The sequence below is a fragment of the Malaclemys terrapin genome, chromosome 23, assembly GCF_027887155.1.
Source record: "Malaclemys terrapin pileata isolate rMalTer1 chromosome 23, rMalTer1.hap1, whole genome shotgun sequence".
Classification (NCBI taxonomy): Eukaryota; Metazoa; Chordata; order Testudines; family Emydidae; genus Malaclemys; species Malaclemys terrapin.
The window spans coordinates 6,371,488-6,392,631 of NC_071527.1; the positions used below are offsets into that span (position 1 = coordinate 6,371,488).

A 21,144-nucleotide genomic window follows, 5' to 3' on the forward strand; every position below is an offset into this window, starting at 1 on the left:
CCGGCTCTGCCCCTCCCTATATACCTTCTCCTCTAACCTGTGGCACACGTGCCGAAGGTGGCATGTGAGCTGATTTTCAGTGGCACTCACACTGCCCAGGTCCTGGCCACCGGTCCGGGGGGCTTTGCATTTTAACTTAATTTTAAATGAAGCTTCTTAAACATTTTAAAAACCTTATTTACTTTACATACAACAATAGTTTAGTTATATATTATAGACTTAGAGAAAGAGACCTTCTAAAAACGTTGAAATGTATTACTGGCATGCGAAACCTTAAATTAGAGGGAATAAATGAAGACTTGGCACACCGCTTCTGAAAGGTTGCCGCTCCCAGGTCAAGTGCTTTGTAACATTGTCTGTGACCGCAACGTTGGGTGGCTTAGTCTTTTTCAAGGGATGAGGAAGGAGCATGTTTTGGCTTGCACTTCAGCTTTCTTTCATGGTTCCTGTGGCCTGCTGCTGTGAGTGTCACTTTCTCTGTCCGTTTCTTCTGCAGCCTGCAGTTTTGTGGTCTTCCCTGGAGAAGAGACCTTCCTCCCTTATGCTTCTTTCACTTTCAAAGGGCACAATACCAGTAGTTCTCATGGAATGAGATCCAGAGGTGGTGATGGCAGCAGCATTGAGGGGTTGGGAGTGGCAAAGGTGGCAGCAAAGCCACCTGTCAGGAGCAGTTTTAGACTATTAGTCTTTCCATTTCTGCAGGCGGTGCTGCTACTGCTACTTCTCAGAAGACGAGTCACTGGCAGAAGGGCAGTAAAGAGGCTTCCCCATTTTGTGCTCCAGTATGAAGCTGGATCCTGTATGTTGCTTTGAAACCCTCTGTTGGGACTGAGTTGCCTTGAGTTGCAGGGGGTCAGATTGAGTGATCCAGGGGATCACTCCTGGCCCTCCCATGTGTGATTCTCAATCCTATTTTTGGATTAAATGTGAAAAACACCAGGAAGGCCAGGGTACATAGAGTCCTGTGGCAGCTCTGTGACCAGCCCTGTCATGTGGAGTTATGATTCATCAATCTATTTATAAATTTGCATAGTCTTGCATCCTGGAATTGGTCTCTTATACTACCAGTATCTCTTGCCTAACTATGAATCATTGTAAAGTTATCACTGTGTTGGGAGTTTCTATTGTGTTTTGTGTTGCATATCAGCTGCAAATTCAACTATAGTCTGGCTGGATTGTGAGCCACCTGATGTGGCCAGTCCCTACTGCTGCCCATCCAGACATGATCCTGAACATCTCGGCCTTTTCATTTTGCTGTCTTCAATTCTCCTGTTACAGGGAATGTTCTGCCAGCCACTGACTGGTAACAGACTTGTGCAGAGCCCTCGTGCGCAGCAGAGTGTCTGTGTAGTTCTGCAGAAATCTCAGGAAGTATTTGCAGGAAAAGCCACGCAAATTGCATGGCAGGAATCCAACCGTGGATTCACAGATAGCACGTGGTCAGCGTGTGCGCTGACAGCCAGGCTGAAGAGCTGGTCTGCTGCCTTTCATTCTGAACAAAATGCCTGAGGAGTGTTAACATAACCCACTCACCATCCTACACTGAACAGGGATAAACAAGGTTCAGGGTTTGGTATACAAGGCCCTAAGCCTGCCTAGTACCATGGCAACACACCATTAAAAATATTTTATTAAAGATAAAGAAAAACAGTTAAAGCACTTGAAATGTTAAGTATTAAACAAGACTTTCATTTTATCAATATTCCTTGTTCCATTTTCATGTAGCTGGAGAATGGGAAAGAAAAGACCTAGTTTGACTAGGGTTACCATATTTAAAAAATAAAAAAAGGACACTCCACGGGCCCTGGCCCCGCCCCTTTCCCACCCCTGGCATCGCCCCAACCCCACCCCTTCCCCCAAAGTCCCCACCCTAATAACCCCTCCTCCCTCTCAGCCACGCGAAAAGGGCTGCCCGAGCGCTACCGGCTTCACAGTTTGCCAGGCAGCCTCCAGACCCTGCACCCCCGGCCGGCGCTTCCCCAGCGCAGCTGGAGCCTGGGAGGGGAAGCGCCCAGCCGGGGGCGCAGGGTCTGGAGGCTGCCTGGCAAACGGTGAAGCTGGTAGTGCTCGGGCTTCGGGCAGCCCCCTTGCCTCCGGAAACTGCGCCCCCGGCCGGGCACTTCCCCTCCCGGGCTCCGGCTGCTGTGCTCCTCCCCTGATTCTTAGGCTCTGTTTAAGAGCCGAGCTGCCCGAGCGCTACCGGCTTCGGGCAGCCCCCAAGCCTCTGGACCCTGCGCCTCCGGAGTCCAGGAGGGGAAGTGCCCGGCCGGTGGCTCAGGGTCCGGAGGCAAGGGGGCTGCCCGAAGCCGGTAGCGCTTGGGTAGCTCGGCTCTTAAGCAGAGCTGAAGAGTCAGGTGAGGAGCACAGCAGCCGCAGGAGGGGAAGTGTCCAGCTGGCGGTATTTTTCCCAGACATGTTCGGCTTTTTGGCAATTCCCCCCGGACGGGGGTTTGAATACCAAAAAGCTGTATGTGTCCGGGGAAAAACCGGACGTATGTGGGAGTTGTAGCCTTGATGGTGAAGCTTGCTTCAGTAGCTTCTGTCTGGTCTTCTATGTTTTTCCTTACAAAGCCTTTCTTTAAGGACCCAAAAAGGGAGTGATGGGTGGAATATTATTTTGTCCACCAATTAGGCCTAGTTTTTGGATCCACCAATTTTGGTTCACTGATTTCTGGACCCACATTTTCTGGTTTACTAAGCAGGATCTTAACGCCGTCCTTGAGTTATATCAGTAGGTCTTTTTGTTTAGACTAATTCAGTTTTTGTCTCCTTTTCATACCTTCTCCCATCAACGTTTGTTAGTAGAGGTTACCATGACATCTTATGAACTTTTGCATACTTTTTACAGTTTCACTTTACAATTAGAGTAAGTGTATAGGCCCAATTATCGCAACATTGCACCCTTTATAGCGCTATTGTTGATCTGTAGACATAGACTGCTGCTGATGGTCAACATGTTTTCCTGGGACCTTTTATACAAGCTCTTTGTAATTTAACAATCCTCCAGCCGTGCTGTGTGTCCTGTGATGTCACTGACAGCTCTTTAAATGTTTTAATTCCTCTTGCCTTGGTTCTACTGAAGGTAAATCTCTAACAACGAGGGTTTAATGACTCTAACTTTGCCTCAAGTACAAGGTACATGTGAGATTATGCCAGGACTGGCTCCAGGGTTTTTGCTGCCCCAAGCAGCGGGGGGGGCGGGAAGTCGTGATCAGCGGCACTTCGGTGGCAGCTCCACCGCACTGCTTTCTTATTCGGCGGCACTTCGGCGGCAGGTCCTTCCCTCCAAGAGGGACCGAGGGACCCGCTGCCAAAGAGCCCAACGTGCCGCCCCTTCCTCTTGGCCGCCCCAAGCACCTGCTTGCTGAGCTGGTGCCTGGAGCTGGCCCTGGATTATGCCGTTCTTCTCCATTGGCGGAAATTGTTTCTATGGAAATACTTAACACTTCTCAACCTATGGAAAGCTCAGCAGTAGCGATTCATTTCCTACGCCTTAAGTCTTGCACAAACTGCCAACATGGCAGAAATCTCTCAACCTGAATTCAATATACATCTATTAAAGACAAGCTTTAAAAGATATGTAGGGATCCACTTTTCTTTGTAACTGAAATAATTTTATATTCCATTGCAATATTTTTAAAGCTCCAGTAACATTTGGACTCTTGCTGAAGTTCTGGCAAAGTACATGGAGCTAGCAAAGCTGATAACTGCTTTCAATGACTGACAGTTAAATATGAAATTGTGGGTGAGTTACTGCAGACGCGCCACAAGGCCCCCATCCTGTTCCCAGTGACATCAGTAAAGTCTGACGTTGACTTCTGTGGAAGCAGGATCCAGCCCCACCGTGTCTAGACTTCTAAAATGCTTAATGCAACAGACTCCTCCACAAATGAGGAACTCGCTGCTTCATTATTTAGCCTCTTTATAGGGAAAGAAGATCTGGATGGATTACAAAACAGGATTAGGGATTGTAAATTTGCCAGCACACTCACTTCTGCAGAAGCAATGAGTTGCAATGCTTTTGCTTTGAGCAGGTTGAAGTTGCTATCCTTTGGTTAGAATTAAAATTAATCCATTTTGTCAGCGCCTTTTAAAGTTAACATTTTCCACTTTTTAAGCATTTAAACGGGGCTAATTGGTGATAAGTGTACTATAATTTCCTTAAATCATTCCTATCTCCAGAACTAACAAGTGTGATTGTGTTAACGATGTGTGGCATGTCACAATCCATCTGGTGGAGGATACAAGAGTAGGAGTTTGTCCTGGGTAGTATTCAGTCATATCCCCCCTCTGGGAAAGTGACTGGAAGCTGGTGAATTGAAGCTGAATACAGCAGAGTTAGGTTGATAGGAGAATTCTCCCATGTACCTATCCCTGTTTACAGGGGTGGTTAGGTCGATTTAACTGTGTCACTCGAGTGTGGATTTTTCACACCCCTGAGTGACCGTTATACTGACCTGATTTCCTATTGTAGACCAGGCCTAGGACTTGCCCTATAAAATCCTGGTAGGAGTAGATTTCTTCTAGGCCCTACCTGGCTGGCTGGCTTGACAATTATGGTATTTATTATGCCATACTTATATATAGGTTTGGCAGAATTCAATTTTTATTTTTAATATAATGTTGATAGTATCAATGTTTACTTTTAAGCAGTTTTTATTTTTATTGATTTAAATTTTCACAGTTGAGGACAATTATTGTGAGGGGTCAGATGGGGAAGTCAGACCATTATTTAATGATGGTAGAGTTTGATTTAGGATATTTACTTTGTATATTTTGACATGTGATGTTGACAATTTTGTTTTAATGGTTATAAAGCTTTAACTTTTTGCATCACAACACCTACTAAGTTCTCAAGCAGCATTTTTCTTACTTTGCCTACCTGTAAATTTTTTTGGTGGTGGTATTATTATTATTATTATTGAAATATTTTTGTCAGTTTGTGTGTGCGGTGAAATCGACATTTACCCATTAAAAATCTATTCCTTTCAAGCCTAGTTATCTAGTACAGTAATACCCAGTAACCCAATCAAGATTATGCATCTGAAGAAGTGGGCTGTAGCCCACAAAAACTTATGCTCAAATAAATTTGTTAGTCTCTAAGGGCCACAGGTACTCCTGTTCTTTTTGCGGATATGACTAACACGGCTGCTACTCTGAAACCAATCAAGATTGGTGCCCAATAGCATTGTGTGGTGGTCATTCTTTTGAAGAATCTGGTATAGCTCCTTTTGTTGTGACTCAGTGGTCTCCAATTAACCTCTACAGGGAATTTAGAATTAATTTTTGCTCGTTCGCAGAGAGCCGGCACTTTAAGCCACTCATAACCCCTCAAAAAGAAGAACAGGAGTACTTGTGGCACCTTAGAGACTAACAAATTTATTAGAGCATAAGCTTTCGTGGACTACAGCCCACTTCTTCGGATGCATGGGCTGTAGTCCACGAAAGCTTATGCTCTAATAAATTTGTTAGTCTCTAAGGTGCCACAAGTACTCCTGTTCTTCTTTATGCGGATACAGACTAACACGGCTGTTACTCTGAAACTTGTCATAACCCCTCAGATGAGGCTCAGGTGGTGCATAGGCCTCCTGTTGTTCCTTTGCACAAGGGTGAGTTTCACTAATAGTGTGTAAGGACTTTCTGAGTTTCCTCACCATAATAACTTCATTCTCTTGCAAATCTGACAAGAATCCTGGTCTGTAACTACTATTTAGGCACCTAAATAAGGACTGGATATTCAAACACTCTAATCAAAATTCAGCACCTTGCATGACAAATTTCAGAGTAGCAGCCGTGTTAGTCTGTATCCGCAAAAAGAACAGGAGTACTTGTGGCACCTTAGAGACTAACAAATTTATTAGAGCATAAGCTTTCGTGGACTACAGCCACTGCATCCGAAGAAGTGGGCTGTAGTCCACGAAAGCTTATGCTCTAATAAATTTGTTAGTCTCTAAGGTGCCACAAGTACTCCTGTTCTTTTTGCATGACAAAGGAGCTGATAAAAAATGGGAGGTTTTGATGAACCCTGGTCCAATTGTTGGTACTGAGCATACTCTGTACTCTTTACATTCTGCTTTTATTGTTCTCCCCAGAGTGATGTGGTCCCTTTCCTTGTAAAAGGGTGTGATTCCTTGCCATTGCTCCATGAGCATTTTCCCCTGGGGCACATATAGCTTCTCTGAGTGCATCTGAATACCCATTCCCATGCTCCCCTAAGTATCTGTTTTCCCTCTTAAGAATGTTTTTGTGAGTGTTACATGGTAACCTTGCCCACTGTCCTCCTAATCTCATTATCTAGCACTGTTAAGCACCTACCTACCCTGTTAATCATTTCACCCATAACTGTGAGTGGTGATCATTTTAATTTTACTACCACTCACTGGCTTGCATTGTCTCGAAAGATCTCTCTCTCGATCTCTCTCTCTCTCTCTCCTGATGAGTGTCATGACTTTGCAGGCTGATAATGAACATGCAGAGGTCTAGGTAGCATAGGCCCACATTTCAAAGTACACCCCTTGATTTGGGCTACCTTTTGGTTGATCTCCACTAGGATTTAAAGGTGTTAGCTAGCATGTTCTAAAACGCTAGTGTGGACAAAGCAGCATAAAACACACTAGCTAACACATTCTCTCACACCTTTTAAATCCTAGGCTAATGTTCACTGCAGAAAAGTTGTGCATCTTTGTTGAGAGAGCTGTCTACCTCATGCCCCCCTCATATGGGGCTGACGCGGAAAAGCTACATTGAAACAAAACCTACCTGTGCTTTGTCTCTACTAGGATTTTTACAGTATGATAGCAATCTCCGTTTTCTGTCTTCACTGCACATCTGTAGTTGAGGACAAAGCTTTTGTTTAGCTTGGCTTGATGTTTCTGTTTTCTAGATCTTCTACCTGCTAACCAAAGCAAACTGTGTAATTGTAATTTAATATTGAAGAGTAAAGATTCACAGCCCCCCAAAAGCTTGTTTGTCTCAGGAGATCTTAACTTTGCCTCCTACTTTTATTTCTTTATATTTGCGGATATCTGATTCTACCAATGCATCTACTAGTCCTAAAGCCCCATCCCCTGCTAATTCTTTAGCAGTTTTCCATTAAAATGTAGCAGTCCTCACAGTGCTATTGAAGGCTGCATATTAAAGGTGAATTTGTAATTGTCAGCCTCTTTTATTCAGGTTAATTTGTAAAAAACCATAAAAAATGATTTTACAAAAACATATCCCTTGAGAACTAATAGTAGTATTCTAATCGCTAGTGTAACCCTCTGGCCTGAAATGTTCAGTTAGCTGCCTCCTAGATTTTAAATCATTTTGAGGCATGTAGAGTGTTATGCAACTTCAAAAAAGGTATTGGAAAAATACCAGCGGCTAAACCCTGAGGCTATAACTGAAGGCTACATAGCACTGCTATTGTACCTTACATTACCTCGGAGTACAGCTACATCAAGTGTATTGCTTCTTTTTCTTGCCAAACCTTTCATTCCAAACTCCACCTTAACCTACCAACGTGGAGTTTTCCTGCAACCTAATGTCGGCAAAAAGCCTCCAGTCATAAGATAAATCTTTTTTTTAATTTGTTAATGAGAGGTTAAAAGACTATTAATGTCATAACGAATGTGAAATTCTTTTTTGCTATATTTAGGGTTTATTACCTACCCTTCAAGGTGTATTTGCTTTGCTGAGTTATATCGATGTATTAAAACAGTACCTGTCTATGACTGTTTGGCTTTGGGTTTAAGTATAGATGGAAAAAAAAACACCTGTGGTTGCTATCCTAATCTCTATCAAAAGATAAAATAAGATGATAAAATCTCTATGCTGCTTATGCCACAGGGTTTATTATAATCTTGTGATAAAAGCAATGTAGTTATGGTTTTAAAGCTCTTCAACTGGTTATACTTTTCAGGTGCTTGGAGCTTTTTAATAAAGGTACCATTTGAGCTGAAGTAGCTTGTGCTTGTTCTCACCCCAAAAGTAAATTATCTGGAGAAATCTTCGTGGAATTCTGTGGGGCCTCTTTTTAGTTGGCCTATAAGATTTTTATGGCAGGGCCTATGTGTTTCTGCAGCACATAAGACACTGAGGTCCCAGTCCTGATTGCTTTGTGGTAGCACGTATAGACACCAAACAACAACTCTCCAAATGCGGAAAGGGGTGTGTGGTCAATGCTTTACCAGAATGACTCACTCATAGCTTAAGAACAACTGTAAGAACGAGATTTTGAAAAGAAACTCAGCACCCACCATTGAAGCTAGATTTTCAAAACAGCTCATTTCCAATTTAGGCACCTAAATAAGTTGCCAGACTTTGGCCTGGTCTACACGGGGGGAATCGATCTAAGATCCGCAACTTCTGCTATGAGAATAGTGTAGCTGAAGTCGATCTATCTTAGGGCCTTGGCTACACTGGCAATTCACAGCGCTGCACTTGCTGCGCTCAGGGGTGTGAAAAAACACCCCCCCTGAGCGCAGCGCTGTAAAGCACCAGTGTAATCAGCGCCTGCAGCGCTGCACGCTCGCTCACAGCGCTGCAAGCTATTCCCCTCAGAGAGGTGGAGTACTTGCAGCGCTGCGAGAGGGCACTCTCTCACAGAGCTGGTGGCGCGACTCCACTGTGAATCCGCAAGTGTAGCCAAGACCTTAGATTGACTTAGAATACTTACTTCGCGTCCTCACGGCACAGGATCGACGGCCGCCGCTCACCCGTCAACTTTGCTTCCACCTCTCGCCAAGCTGGAGTTCAGCAGTCGACGGGAGAGCGATCGGGGATTGATTTATTGCGTTTACACTACATGCGATAAATCGATCCCCGATAGATCGCTCGCTACCCACCGATCCGGTGGGTAGTGTAGACGTACCCTTTCAAAAGTACTCTGCACTCAGCAGCTCCTTTTGCTCAGGTGCTGAGCTCTTTGAAAACCCAGCTATAAACCTAACCCTCTCCTTGTTCTCTATGGGAAAATTTGGGTTTCAGTCGGAGCCTGATACTACAGGTGCTGAGCACCCTCAACTCCCACTGACTTCAGGGACAGTTGAAGATGTTAAGCACATTGCAGGATTGGGCCCATAGACATTTTTGCAAAGATTTTATTTAGAAATAGCAAGGCATGTAAGGATTTAGAAAATCTCTTGTTCTACATGCGCTGTATGGGACCAAGTATTCAAGAGCTGATGCTTCTGTGTGGCTGCAGACGTGTGTGATGGACTTCCCTGGGGTGCAACCTGGAACAGGGGTACGGCTGAGCCCTCTGGCATACCAATCTGGGCCCCACACACACACACACTGTGAGGCTGTGACAAGCTGAGGTCCTCTCCAGGTCTTGCACTTACACAGCCATACAGAGACAGGGACACCCAGCTGCAGTTACATGAATGCTTCTCCTAGCCACTCATGAGCCGACAATAGAGAGGCTCCCATAGGCACCAACTCCGTAGGTGCTCCAGGACGGGAGCACTCACGGGGCGGGGGAATAGCACCCACCAGCAGCCAGCTCCTCCCTCCCCCATAGTACCCCCCCACCCGCCATTGGCCCCTCCGTTCAACTCTTTCCCCCTCCCTCCCAGCACCTCCCGCCTGCCACAATCAGCTGTTTCAGGGCATGCACGAGGCACTGGAAGGGAGGGATAGGAGTGGGAACGGGGTGTGCTCGGGGGAGGGGTGGAACTGAGTGCAAAGAGGTGGGGTGGGGGCGGGGCCTGGGGTGGAACTGGAAGAGGTGGGGCAGGGGTGGAGGTTTAGGGGAAGGGGTGGGGCCTGGGGCAGGGTTTTGAGCACCTCTGGGGCCTGGAGGAAGCTGGCGCCTGTGGAGGCTCCAGCCAAGTCCCACCCCAGTTCTCTGGCCTAGGACCCCAGAGCTATACTGTCTTGCCCTACTCAAAAGCCTGACCAGTGTAAGTTTATTTCCCAGTCCGTCCCTCCTTCAGTGTGGAGAGGGCCATGTTCCCTTGTTCCTGTGCAGATTTCCCTTTGCACTTCAAACAACACACTGTTTTAGGTAAAAAATATAAAACGGATGTATTAACTACAGAAAGAGAATGTAAGTGATTATAAATAATAGCGTACAGATCAAACTTGGTTACCTAAGAAATAAAACAAATTGCAATCTAAATTCTATACACTAGACAGGATTTGAATCAAGCGGTGTCGCACCCTTATGGTACAAATAGTCCACCAGTCTTCCATACACAGGCTAGAAATCCCTCCAGCCTGGGACCACGTCAGTCTTTGTTCCTAAGGTATTTCCAGGTGTTGAGTTGTAGGGGGGAGTGAGTCCCCATAATGATGTCACTTCCCCCTTTTATAGCTTCTTCCATGTGGAGGGAACTTCATTGTCCCAAACAAACCCCCAGCACAGTTAGTGGAAAAGTACAGGCATAAGATGGAGTCCAGTGTCACATAAGTTGCTCACATGCCCTTGCGTGCTTTGATGAGTTACAGCAGGGGCCATTACCCATATCCTGGCTAGAACTTTCACAGGAAAGTCCATCAGGTCGGGGATTAGCTTCTTCCATGACCTATTGTGTTTCTTAATGGGCCATGACCTTGAATGGTTCATCCACTATGTGCTGGCTAGACTGGATGTAAACTACCTTGTGGGTGTCACCCCAGGAGCAAACACATTTGAAATACACCTCTTCCTCGATATAACGCTGTCCTCGGGAGCCAAAAAATCTTACCGCATTATAGGTGAAACCGCATTATATCGAACTTGCTTTGATCCGCCGGAGTGCACAGCCCCACCCCCCCGGAGCACTGCTTTACCGCATTATATCAGAATTTGTGTTATAGCGGGTCGCATTATATCAGGGTAGAGGTGTACTGGTACATAGTCAGTATTCATAACTTCAGATCCAAGAACAGCACATACAATCCAACAGGCTATTAATATTCAACAGAGCAAGACTTTTAGAATGATCCCTTACAAGGCATACTTTGCACAAAACATCTAATTATGTCACCATGGTAAATATGGGGATAATAGGGTGATGCTTTGGGGTACAGAATGTCTCAACCTGTATGTTGAAATCTAGGCAAGTGTGTTTGATAGCTAGAAACCAGTACTGTCCATACATAGTACTGAGATGGCAAAACTAATATTCTGAATGGTAATATACATTTGTGGAAAGGGGACAAGCTATGGTCAATGGAAGAACAATTACTTGAATTTCCTGAGTTTTGTGAAGCTAGAATCTCAAACATAATGTTCCTTTGTTTTCGGCCAGGGCAAAGTACACTGGTTTAAGTCCTGGAAATTGTTAAGATCAATCCTAGACCAGAGCCAAAAAAGCACTATTTGGTTGAGGGACCAGTAATGGGTTTAAAGATCAGTGATCAGAAAAAATGGTGATTGACTTTTGTTTGCCAAAGTAGCTGTGACTCTTCATTCATAGTGTAGAATCCTGATCTGTACGAAGGCCCCAAATCCGCAAAATCACTTCAGTTCATGCGTCGGTCTCGCTAAAAGATGCGTGTAAAACTAAGCGTGTGCTTACTGCCTTGCTGAATCAAGGCCTAAGTATATAGAGATGAGTCCTTTAGGAACCCTCCTCATTCTGATTAGAGAGTTTTAAGCCTATACTTGACTATTCATTTTAAAAAAATCCCATAAAAACTGCTGCTGTTTACTAATAGTAAATTTAACTGTGAGCAGGGCATAGCCTATGTTCATAGCAGATTCAGGTAGCTTTTGCTGAACAAATATTGCTATGTACACTGTAACTGAACTGTGCACGCTTGCCCAAATCAATCTATGCAATCAGAGAAGGAAATGCTGCCACTTCTCTGAACAACAGTATCTGCAGAGTGTAATGCAAACCCTTCCTGACCATGAAACTGTAAATCCTGTGGCTGCGGAGCCACATGCGGCTCTTCACATGCCTTGTATAGGCACCAACTCTGGGGCTGGAGCTACAGGCGCCAACTTTCCAATGTGCCGGGGGGCTCACTGCTCAACCCCTGGCTCTGCCACAGGCCCTGGCCCAATCCACCCCTCCCCTAAGTTTGCCATGCCCTCACTCCCCTCCCCCCTAAGACTCCTGCACTCCACAAAACAGCTGATTGGGAGATGGGGGAGTGAGAGGGAGGCGCTGATCGGCAGGGCTGCTGGGGGGGTGGGAGCGGGGGGGTGGGGACACTGATGGGGGGCTGCTGACGTATTACTGTGGCTCTTTGGCAATGTACGTTGGTAAATTCTGGCTCCTTCTCAGGCTCAGGTTGGCCACCCCTGCTGTAAATTGTCAGTGTTTTCAAAGAGGGATTGAGAATCTGCCTTTTGCATGCTACCACGCCTGTGGAATATACACTGTTCAGAGTAATGCATGGGGCATTTTAATTACAAGTCTAGAATTCTCTTCAGGAGTTTTGATGATGCAATAAAGCACAGAAGTGAAACCTGATGAGACATTTTGGGGGTGGGGAAAAAGAAATGGAAAAACTTACATTGTACGTGCGAAAAAGATTTACTGTACTTTGTTTATTAAGTCACTTTTTCCCACTCAATTCCTTTAAAATGTTAATTTCACAAGAATGTGGAGCAGTTTGTTGCTGTCTTCTGAAAATGCAAGGACCAAAATGTAGGGGTGTTGAAGACTTGCAAAAAGGGCTCTAGTTCCTCTTTAGTATACTTGGCATCTTCCTAAATGGTTAGGATGTAAACAGTATGTGAAATCAGCTCTTATCACTGAACATCTTGGGCTTTTTCCTAATGATGGCCTCTTGAACTTCCTTGTCTGGTAGTGAGTTACAGACTGAATTCTCCTATGATCAAGGGGGGCATTCAGCACACACACAGGACGTTCAATCTGATACTTCCTCCCCTGCTCAAAGTTCCATGCAGCAGGAGATGACCCATTCTACTAGAGTGCCCCCCGCACAGGGCTGTCACAGCCAGCATGGAGCATGGCGTTCTGCCTGAGAAAGGGGCTGGGTACCAGGGCTGCCCGGGGGGAGGAGGGGGACAAGTGGGGCAATTTGCCTTGGGCCCCACAGGGGCCCCCACGAGAATGTTGGAGGCTCCCCCCCGCCTCTGCCTTCCCCCATCCCCCGGCGCCTCAGCGTGCCGCGTCCAGGAACTGCCCTGGACAGCGCTGCAGCGGCGTGGCTCGGGTGGGGCCTGAGGTCCTCCCGCTCGGAGCCGTGTGGTAAGAGGGTGGGGCTGCAAGCTCTGGCGGGCCGAGCGGCAGGAGCTCCTGGTTTCAAACAAAAGGAAGTACTTATCTTCACATAACACAGGGTCAACCTGTGGAACTCATTTCCATGTAAGGTTGTGATGGCCAAAAGGTATAACTTGGTTCCAAAAAGATAAGTTAATGAAAACCATCAATGGCTATTAGCCAAAATGGTCCGGGATGCATCCCAGGCTCCAGGTGTCCCTAAACTTCCAACTGCCAGGAGCTGGGACTGGATGACTGGAATCGATCACTCAAAATTGCCCTGTTCTATTCATTTCCTCTGAAGTATCTGGCACTGACCATTTTTAGAAGACAGGATACTGGGCTAGATGGGCCATTGTTCTGACCCAGTATGGCTGTTCTTATGTTCTTAATATCAATTGCAGGATCTAGGCCTTGAGTGAGCAAAGAGACAAGGTGGGTGAGGTGATATATTTTAATGGACCAACCTCTTTGGGTCTGAGCAAGGCAGTCTGCAGACTTTTTGGGGGCTCTCCACAGAAGTTCACCCACATGCAACAAGCTGCAAGGCTGGAATCTAGAACATGTATGGTGATGCCAAAATTTCTCACCTCTTTCTTTCTCATTCCATCAAACATTGGATCAAATGCTTTCCTAGGATTATGGGAGATGTGACATTGCTGAATCAGGCTTTAAATAGCAGCAGGAAGCGGTGACTTGCTAATTCAGAAGATTTAAAACAAGAGGGAGAAAATACAGGTTTAATTATTAAGTAGCAATACGAAAGGGACAGGGTATTGTCTCAGAAGTGAGCTCCAGAGTAATCTACTGCAATGACTTTTGGTTTTACCTAGTTTGTAGGTATTTGTAGATAATTCCAGGATGTTGATTTTTGACTCGTGTTAATTCTCTTCCCCTTACCACATGTTTGTAAACAGTCATTCTGACAGATGAGGAGGTCCAGAGGAAGAGAGAGATGATAACGAAGCGGAAGGAGGAAGAGGCTCTTAAAGAGAGCATGAAGCCCAAATTATCAGAGGAGCAGCAGAAAGTCATTGACATTCTTCTCGAGGCCCATCGCAAAACTTATGACCCAACCTACTCTGACTTCACCCAGTTCCGAGTATGTTCCAGGACCTGCTTTCTCTCCCTTAGCTCTTTTGTGCAGAAGACTTCCCGTTTGATGTTACTAGGAGGCCCTCTGGTGGTGGTAGAAAGCACTGCCATAATTCTAATAGATAAGCTAAAGTAGTACTGTAGTGTCTACCTCTTCCATACCATGACCCAGTGCCAACTCCGCCCCCTCCCTGCCCCTATTCCCACTCCTTCCCCAAATCCCTGCCCCAGCCCTGCCTCCTCCATTGAGCACACCACATTCCTGCTCCTCCTGCCCTCTTCCCCCTTCTCCCTCCCCCACCCCAAGCGTGCTAACGCTGCCAAACAGGTGTTTGGCGGCGGGCAGGTGGGAAGCGCTGGGAGGTAGGCAGAGGAGCAGGGACATAGTGCACTCAGGGAGGGAGGAGGAGATGAAGCAGGGGCTGGGGGAGCTTGGCTGCCAGTGGGTGTAGAGCACCCTCTAATTTTTCCCCGTGGGAGCTCCAGCTCCGGAGCACTCACGGAGTCAGCGCCTATGGATCAGACTAGATCACAATGATCCCCTAAGCTCTGACCTTAAAATGTATGAATCCATTCCAGTTGCCATACATGAGAGAAGTACTATAGGTCAAATCAGAGCCTACATGTGTATTGAATTAGTCAAATTCCTCGGTGGTACACAAGGACTCTGGAACCAGAGCGGGCTCCAGCTTTTTTGCCACCCCAAGCAAAAAAAAAAAAAATAGGGGAGGCCGGAGTGCTGCCACCGAAGCAAAAAAAACAACAACAACAAATAATCCTCGAGTGCCGCCCCTTGAAAAGTGCTTCATTGATAGGCTGATTCACACAACCAAAGATCTGGGCCAGGAAGTGGAACACTAGTAGCTTAAAATTGGAAGAAAAACCTAAACCTAAGTTACTAATATTCCTAATGTATCTACCCTGTTAGTTTTGAGATCTCTAACACAATTACTAGGTAATTTTAATTAAAGAATTATATTAATGTGTCTTAAACCCAGAAGATTCACAACAAAATAGAATTAGAAAGTAATGTCCCAGTGCAAAAGAGGACACATGGTTGAAACTATTGGTAGTGAATTTTAAAATACTTCTAAATCAGCCTTACAACATTGTCATGACAACTTACCATCCCAGGAACAATTGACTAACCTGCCCTTTCCCGTGATGGTGGTGGTGGAGGAAAACCTGATGACATTTTACTTGTTGGACGGAGTATCGTAGGAAGCAGTCCAGCGTCAGCCAGGAATAATCTGAGCAATCTAATAGAGATAGGAAAAGACCTAGGGTGAAGTTTCCAAAAACACTCAGCACCCATCAAAATAAATGGAAGCAGAGGTAGACCAACACTTTTGGAAATTCTCCCCCAAAATCCTATAGTCCACTGGATTGCACCCTTATCCTTGGCCAGGACTATGTTTAAGAAGTGTGCCCCTCTACCTGGGAGGACACAGAGAATAAAGAAAAATGCAGTGTTCCTTTGTCAACCCACTTTCTCAGAGGTATAATCAGTCCCTGCATTCTGTTCCAGCCTCCGGTGAGAGCCAACTCAAGCAAAAGAATAACTAGATCGTCGTCGGTGCTAACGCATGGCTCCTCATCAGAAGACTCCTCAGATACCTTCAGCTGTTCTCCAGGTATTATACGTGCTACTGGATTACTCCCCTACAAGTGATAGTCACACGGATAAGTCAGACTAGGGATTTAAGCAATTTGTGGTTTTTTTAAATAACGGTTATTTTGACACAGTTTGTCAGTTCTGACTCTTCGTGTCCTTCATTTAAGAAATGAAACCCCTTCCCCCACAACCCTGCCAAACATTTAAATATATACCTAACAGTAAGCACATGCATAGTCCCATTGAAGTCCAGGGGGATTGCTCATGTGTTTAAAGTTAAGTGTGTTAAATGTTTTGTTGGATCATGGCCTAATTCCACATTTGGCTTCCAGTGCAACACAACGCTGTAACATCTCCTAAGGAGCCCAGATCCTTGAGCACTGACGTAAGGCCCAGTCTTCTCTGCCGCTTGCTGGCGCAGAGTGCGGGGTGAAAGGAGTAGGGAAACAGCTCAAGTGGCCACAATCCCTCAGAGGGAGGGGACTTGAGTATCAGAGGTATCCCCTCTTGCACCAAACCTGAAGCAGCAACTCTGCCTGGAGGGCTGTGTGGCTAGGAGGGACTAGGTAATGGCAGAGGACAGCTGCTCTACCGGGCATCGCCTGAGCAAACCCTCAAGCAAATACCTTTGCGTTAACTACTGTGCATTTCTGCTCCAAGCTACGCCAGTCCAATGGTGCTGCAGATTTTAGAGAGCAAGAGAGAACCTGGTTCAGAGGCGGGGTGGTTGATTGGGATGCTACAGAGACCAGGAGACCACCATGGGAGGGGGTTTGCTTTAGGTGGAGACCGGATGGAGAGAAAGCCAGGGATGGAGAGGAACCCATGGAGGCCTCACTGGGAAGGATTTGCTGTAGGTATATGGCTTTGTTGAACAGGGGGGAGCTGTGGGATGAAGTAGGGAGAGGATAGCACATAAGTAAACAGCTGGGGAATGGGGTGAGGGAAGAGCAGGGAGCAGAAGACTGGCTGGGGTAAATAGTTGCAGGGGTGGTATCAGGGAGCAGGGGGATTAGAACACAGGGGATATTGGCGCCTGGGTGTGGGGTGCAATGGGGTGATGTGAGTTACTAGGCAAGGTGGGGATATAGACTGCTGGGAGGCAGATCATGACCGTGCCAGGTAAGAGATGTGGGTGAATGCAAGGCAGATTTTTCAAAATAAACAGAGCTTTAGTGTTGCTTTGATTGCCAAATTCTCCTAATTGTGCCACAGCGGCTCCTGGAAGCTCCTTTTCCAAGGACAGCTGAGATCCCTGTAGCGTGAGTCAGCTCACTCAAACACAGATTGTTGCATACTCTTCTTCTCTCTTATTTTTGCTAAAATATTCCCTAGCCTAAGCCCCCTGAGGGCAAGGTGCAGGTGGTGCCCATGGCCTGGGATACAAATGTTCTGGTTGTGCAGTTATTTATTTTGACTCTCTCCTGTTGGTTGATTTTTATCCTGAAGAACAAACTTCCTATCATGGGGAAACCATGCAGCCAAGATAAATATCAACCTCTTTCCCCTCCACAGAGTCTACAGAGCATAGAATGTTCTCCAACATGGCACTGAATGAGGACTCTGACGAAAGCCCTCCCATGGACATTAACCTCTCGCACCTCTCCATGCTACCTCACCTGGCTGACCTTGTCAGCTACAGCATTCAGAAAGTGATTGGCTTTGCAAAAATGATCCCAGGGTTCAGGTAAGGATGGGTTTGTTCCCAGAAGTTTTGGCAGGCGTTGCTTTGATTTTTGGTTGAAATCACTCTGTGTCTTTCCTGCTTTATGCTGCTTGTTCATTTTCCTAAACTTGTCTCATCTCTACTGCTGCCTTAAGCTCAAGCGTTCTTCTTTCTTGATCCTTCTACAGCTCAGCACCACCTCCGCTGAAGCCATCACTGACTCTTCTCTTCCTGTTGCTTCCCTAGCCTTATCCACAACGGCCCTAATCCAGCACACCACTTAAGCACATGTCTAACTTTAAGAATGTGTGAGCCTTTTTGTTCTGCTTCTGTACAGCGCCTAGCGTCTATGACCAGAACTCATAGGTGCTACTGCAACACAAATAATTTTTTAAAAGATGGTCATCATTTCTGTGAGAAACACAAAAAAATACAAACTTTTCAAATAGGAATGACAATAGGGGAAGTTGTTGTTTTCACAATTCTAAGGGGATATTGCAAGTGAGAGAGACTAATTCCAGGTTACAAAAAAAGCTATACAAGGTCCCTTTTCCTGACTCTAACTCCCTTAAGCATTTCATCCTGGGTGAACTGCAGTATCTGCAGTTTAAGTTTAAGTTCATTTAATTTCCAAATGACCCACCAACGGGAATTTTGGACTTTTATTCTACTTCTTCTGTATTTCTGTAGTCCAAAAAGGCTGCTCTTGGAGGTGAGCCAGAAGACATTATCTGTATGGCTGGTATTTGGTTGCGGATCCATTGCCGAGCTAACTGGAGGGCTGATGTTAGATTTACTTGAAGTCTCACTGATTATTGTCGCCCCCTCCCTTCCAATGTTCAGGGATCTGACGGCAGAGGACCAGATTGCCTTATTGAAGTCCAGCGCCATTGAAATCATTATGCTTCGTTCAAACCAGTCGTTTTCCTTGGAGGATATGGCATGGTCATGTGGAGGCAATGAATTCAAGTACCAAATCAATGACGTTACCCAAGGTAAATTAGCTCTGGCTACTCCCGTATCCAAAGCATGGCATGGGTCCATGGCAGCTTTGTTGCTTGTTGAAGGTTAATACATTTGTCTGGATCTGATTTCCCCACACTTAACATAGAGTTTTGCATTTAATATAATTTAATACCACTTTGCGGATGCAAATTGAGATCCGCACCAATTCAAGGAATGCAAAGTTAAGGTGATGTTAGCGGGGATTGGTACTGCCATGTAATTCATCCCTGAGCAGAGCCCTAGCACAAGGCCCTCACACCCCTTACATTCAACTTGAGCCCCGTGGGGCTCATACATTTAACAGCCTAACTAGTCATCTGAAAATAATACCCATTAGTACCCTGGTGGGCAACCTGCGGCCCACCGGCCGCACACAGCCCGTCAGGGCAATCCACTGGCAGGCCACCAGACACTTTGTTTACATTTGCACGGCCACCCGCAGCTCCCAGTGGCTGTGGTTCGTTGTTCCCGGCCAATGGGAGCTGCGGAAGCGGTGCGGCCAGGGGGGCAAAGCCAAAGCCCAAAGGCTTCAGTCCCAAGCCAGGCTCCTGTAACCTGAGCCCTGCCGCCCAGGGCTGAAGCCCTTGGGCTTTAGCTTTGGCACCGGGCCCCAGCAAGTCTAAGCCAGCCCTGGCAACCCCATTAAAACTTGGTCGTGACCCACTTTGGGGTCCCGACCCACAGTTTGAGAACTGCTGGTCTAGAAGTACCTATGCAAAGAGAATATATCTGATAGAGGGATCCTTAGTCTATCCAATAAAGCCTTTGTCACGCTATCTGGAGTGGCTCACGGCTGTGAGTGTCTACCTCAGGCCAGACTGTCAGAAAACAGGACAGGCACCTCAAACCAGTGGTGTGTTCTATAATTAGCTTTCACCAAGCCAATAACAAATGTGAACTCCTGGATCACTGTACCAGTCTTACCATGGAGTCACAGACAGTCCCCTCAGACTCTCCAGTCTGTCTTGCCACCCAGGCAAACTAAACTTTGTGATTAAAAAAAAAAAAACTCTTAAACCAAAAATCACCCCACATCAGGTTGCTCCCAGTCCCAAGAGACCAGCCACTTACCCCAGATCAATTTGGCCTTGAAATCTGAGCTTCCAGCAATGCAGTCCCTGCTGCTGTCCTTTGTTTACTACACTTGGGAGATTCCTGTTTCAAGAGCAGCTGGCTTAAAACAACCTGTTACTGTTACAATAGTAAATGCTTGGAAATGATCTATTTGCAAAAATCATTGGAAAGCTGAGCCAGTGTGCACACAAATGTGGCACTTGAATAAAATGACTGTCTAGCACTGTTGTAAACCCACACACTCTCCTTTTGCAAATCGGCTAACTAGGAATCAGAATACTGCACTTTCCAAGATCCTCAAGCGCCAATGGTTCCTTCTCCTAGCTCCTAAAATTACTTACTTTTAATGTGCATAGCACCAGCAGCATGCTAAGATGCTTTAGATGGTATAAAGACAAGGTCCCTGCTCCAAAGTCTTACCATTTAGCAAGTCTCTGCAGGAGAGAGGCCCAGAAATAAGATATAGGGAGGGTTGTAGGTTTCGAAATGAGGTGCATTGATAAAGCTGTGGGAGGAGTGAAGGAGGTCCCATGATTAGAGTAACCACACTCCGGTGTAATTAGAGCTGTATGACAAACACTTAATTGCTTCATGAGAACTAGAATTTGGAACTGATAAATTTTCAACCACTTATTAGCTCCTCTCCCATTGACCAAACTCTCTGCGTTGAAGGGACCCGGTTGCAGATATCCTTGATATCTCTGGCTTTGTTTTCACTTAGCAGTTGACTTTTAGGAGATCTGATTTCCTAGAGGTAGAAAGGACTGTTCTGGAGCGTGTTCTGTGTTTTGTCTTTTAGCTGGTCACAGCCTGGAACTGCTAGAACCACTTGTGAAATTTCAGATTGGCTTAAAGAAGTTGAACCTTCATGAAGAGGAGCATGTGCTCCTGATGGGCATCTGCATCCTTTCCCCTGGTAAGAGAAACTTGATGTCTGTCTGCATGTTCCATGCTCAGAGCCAATAACCAATAGCTGTTTTTAACTATAGCGAGGAAGTGGGGCTGCTGCCCTTAGCCAGGGCCTATAAAGCTAACCACCAGCCGTCTATAGGAGCCTGATCCAAGCCCAAGGAAGGCACCTCAGCCCTCACAGCCACTGCCGAGCCAGAGAGCAAGAGACCTAGAATCAAAGATGGTTTGCCAAGGTGCTGTGTGTGGGGCTACACCTTAAAACCATTCGGAGACTGATGCCAGTGCAGAACAGTGACTCCCTTATTGAGTGGTGCATCTCGCTGGGAGTATGACAGCAGTGCTCTGGGATCTGCGCTGGCCGCCTATCGGTTTTCCTGTGGATTTGAAGGTGTCAGTTCTATCCTTTGAAGCCCTATATGACCTGGGACTGGCCTGCGTGAGGGATCGCTTCTCTCCTTGTGCCATACTGCCACAGCGGCTATCAGCAGGGGGCACCCAAGCTGGCTCCCCCTCTTATAAAAGAGAGGGGGCAGCTGACAGGGCATTCCATGTGAGGGCTCTGTGATTCTGGAACTTGCTCCCCTCTTTGGTCTGAAATAGCACCCAATTTAGTGGCATGCTGCCAAAAA

General features: G+C 46.1%; 1 protein-coding gene across 4 annotated transcripts in view; it reads left to right on the forward strand.

Moving 5' to 3' along the window:
* VDR (vitamin D receptor) overlaps positions 1–21,144 on the forward strand; it is a 119,703-nt gene that overhangs the window by 92,106 nt on the left and 6,453 nt on the right. For all 4 annotated transcript variants that reach the window (XM_054012832.1, XM_054012836.1, XM_054012834.1 and 1 more), the window contains 5 exons: positions 14,066–14,250; positions 15,772–15,877; positions 17,374–17,545; positions 18,368–18,519; positions 20,403–20,519. In XM_054012832.1, the coding sequence (XP_053868807.1) occupies positions 14,066–14,250; positions 15,772–15,877; positions 17,374–17,545; positions 18,368–18,519; positions 20,403–20,519 (732 nt within the window). The remainder of the gene's footprint in view (positions 1–14,065; positions 14,251–15,771; positions 15,878–17,373; positions 17,546–18,367; positions 18,520–20,402; positions 20,520–21,144) is intronic.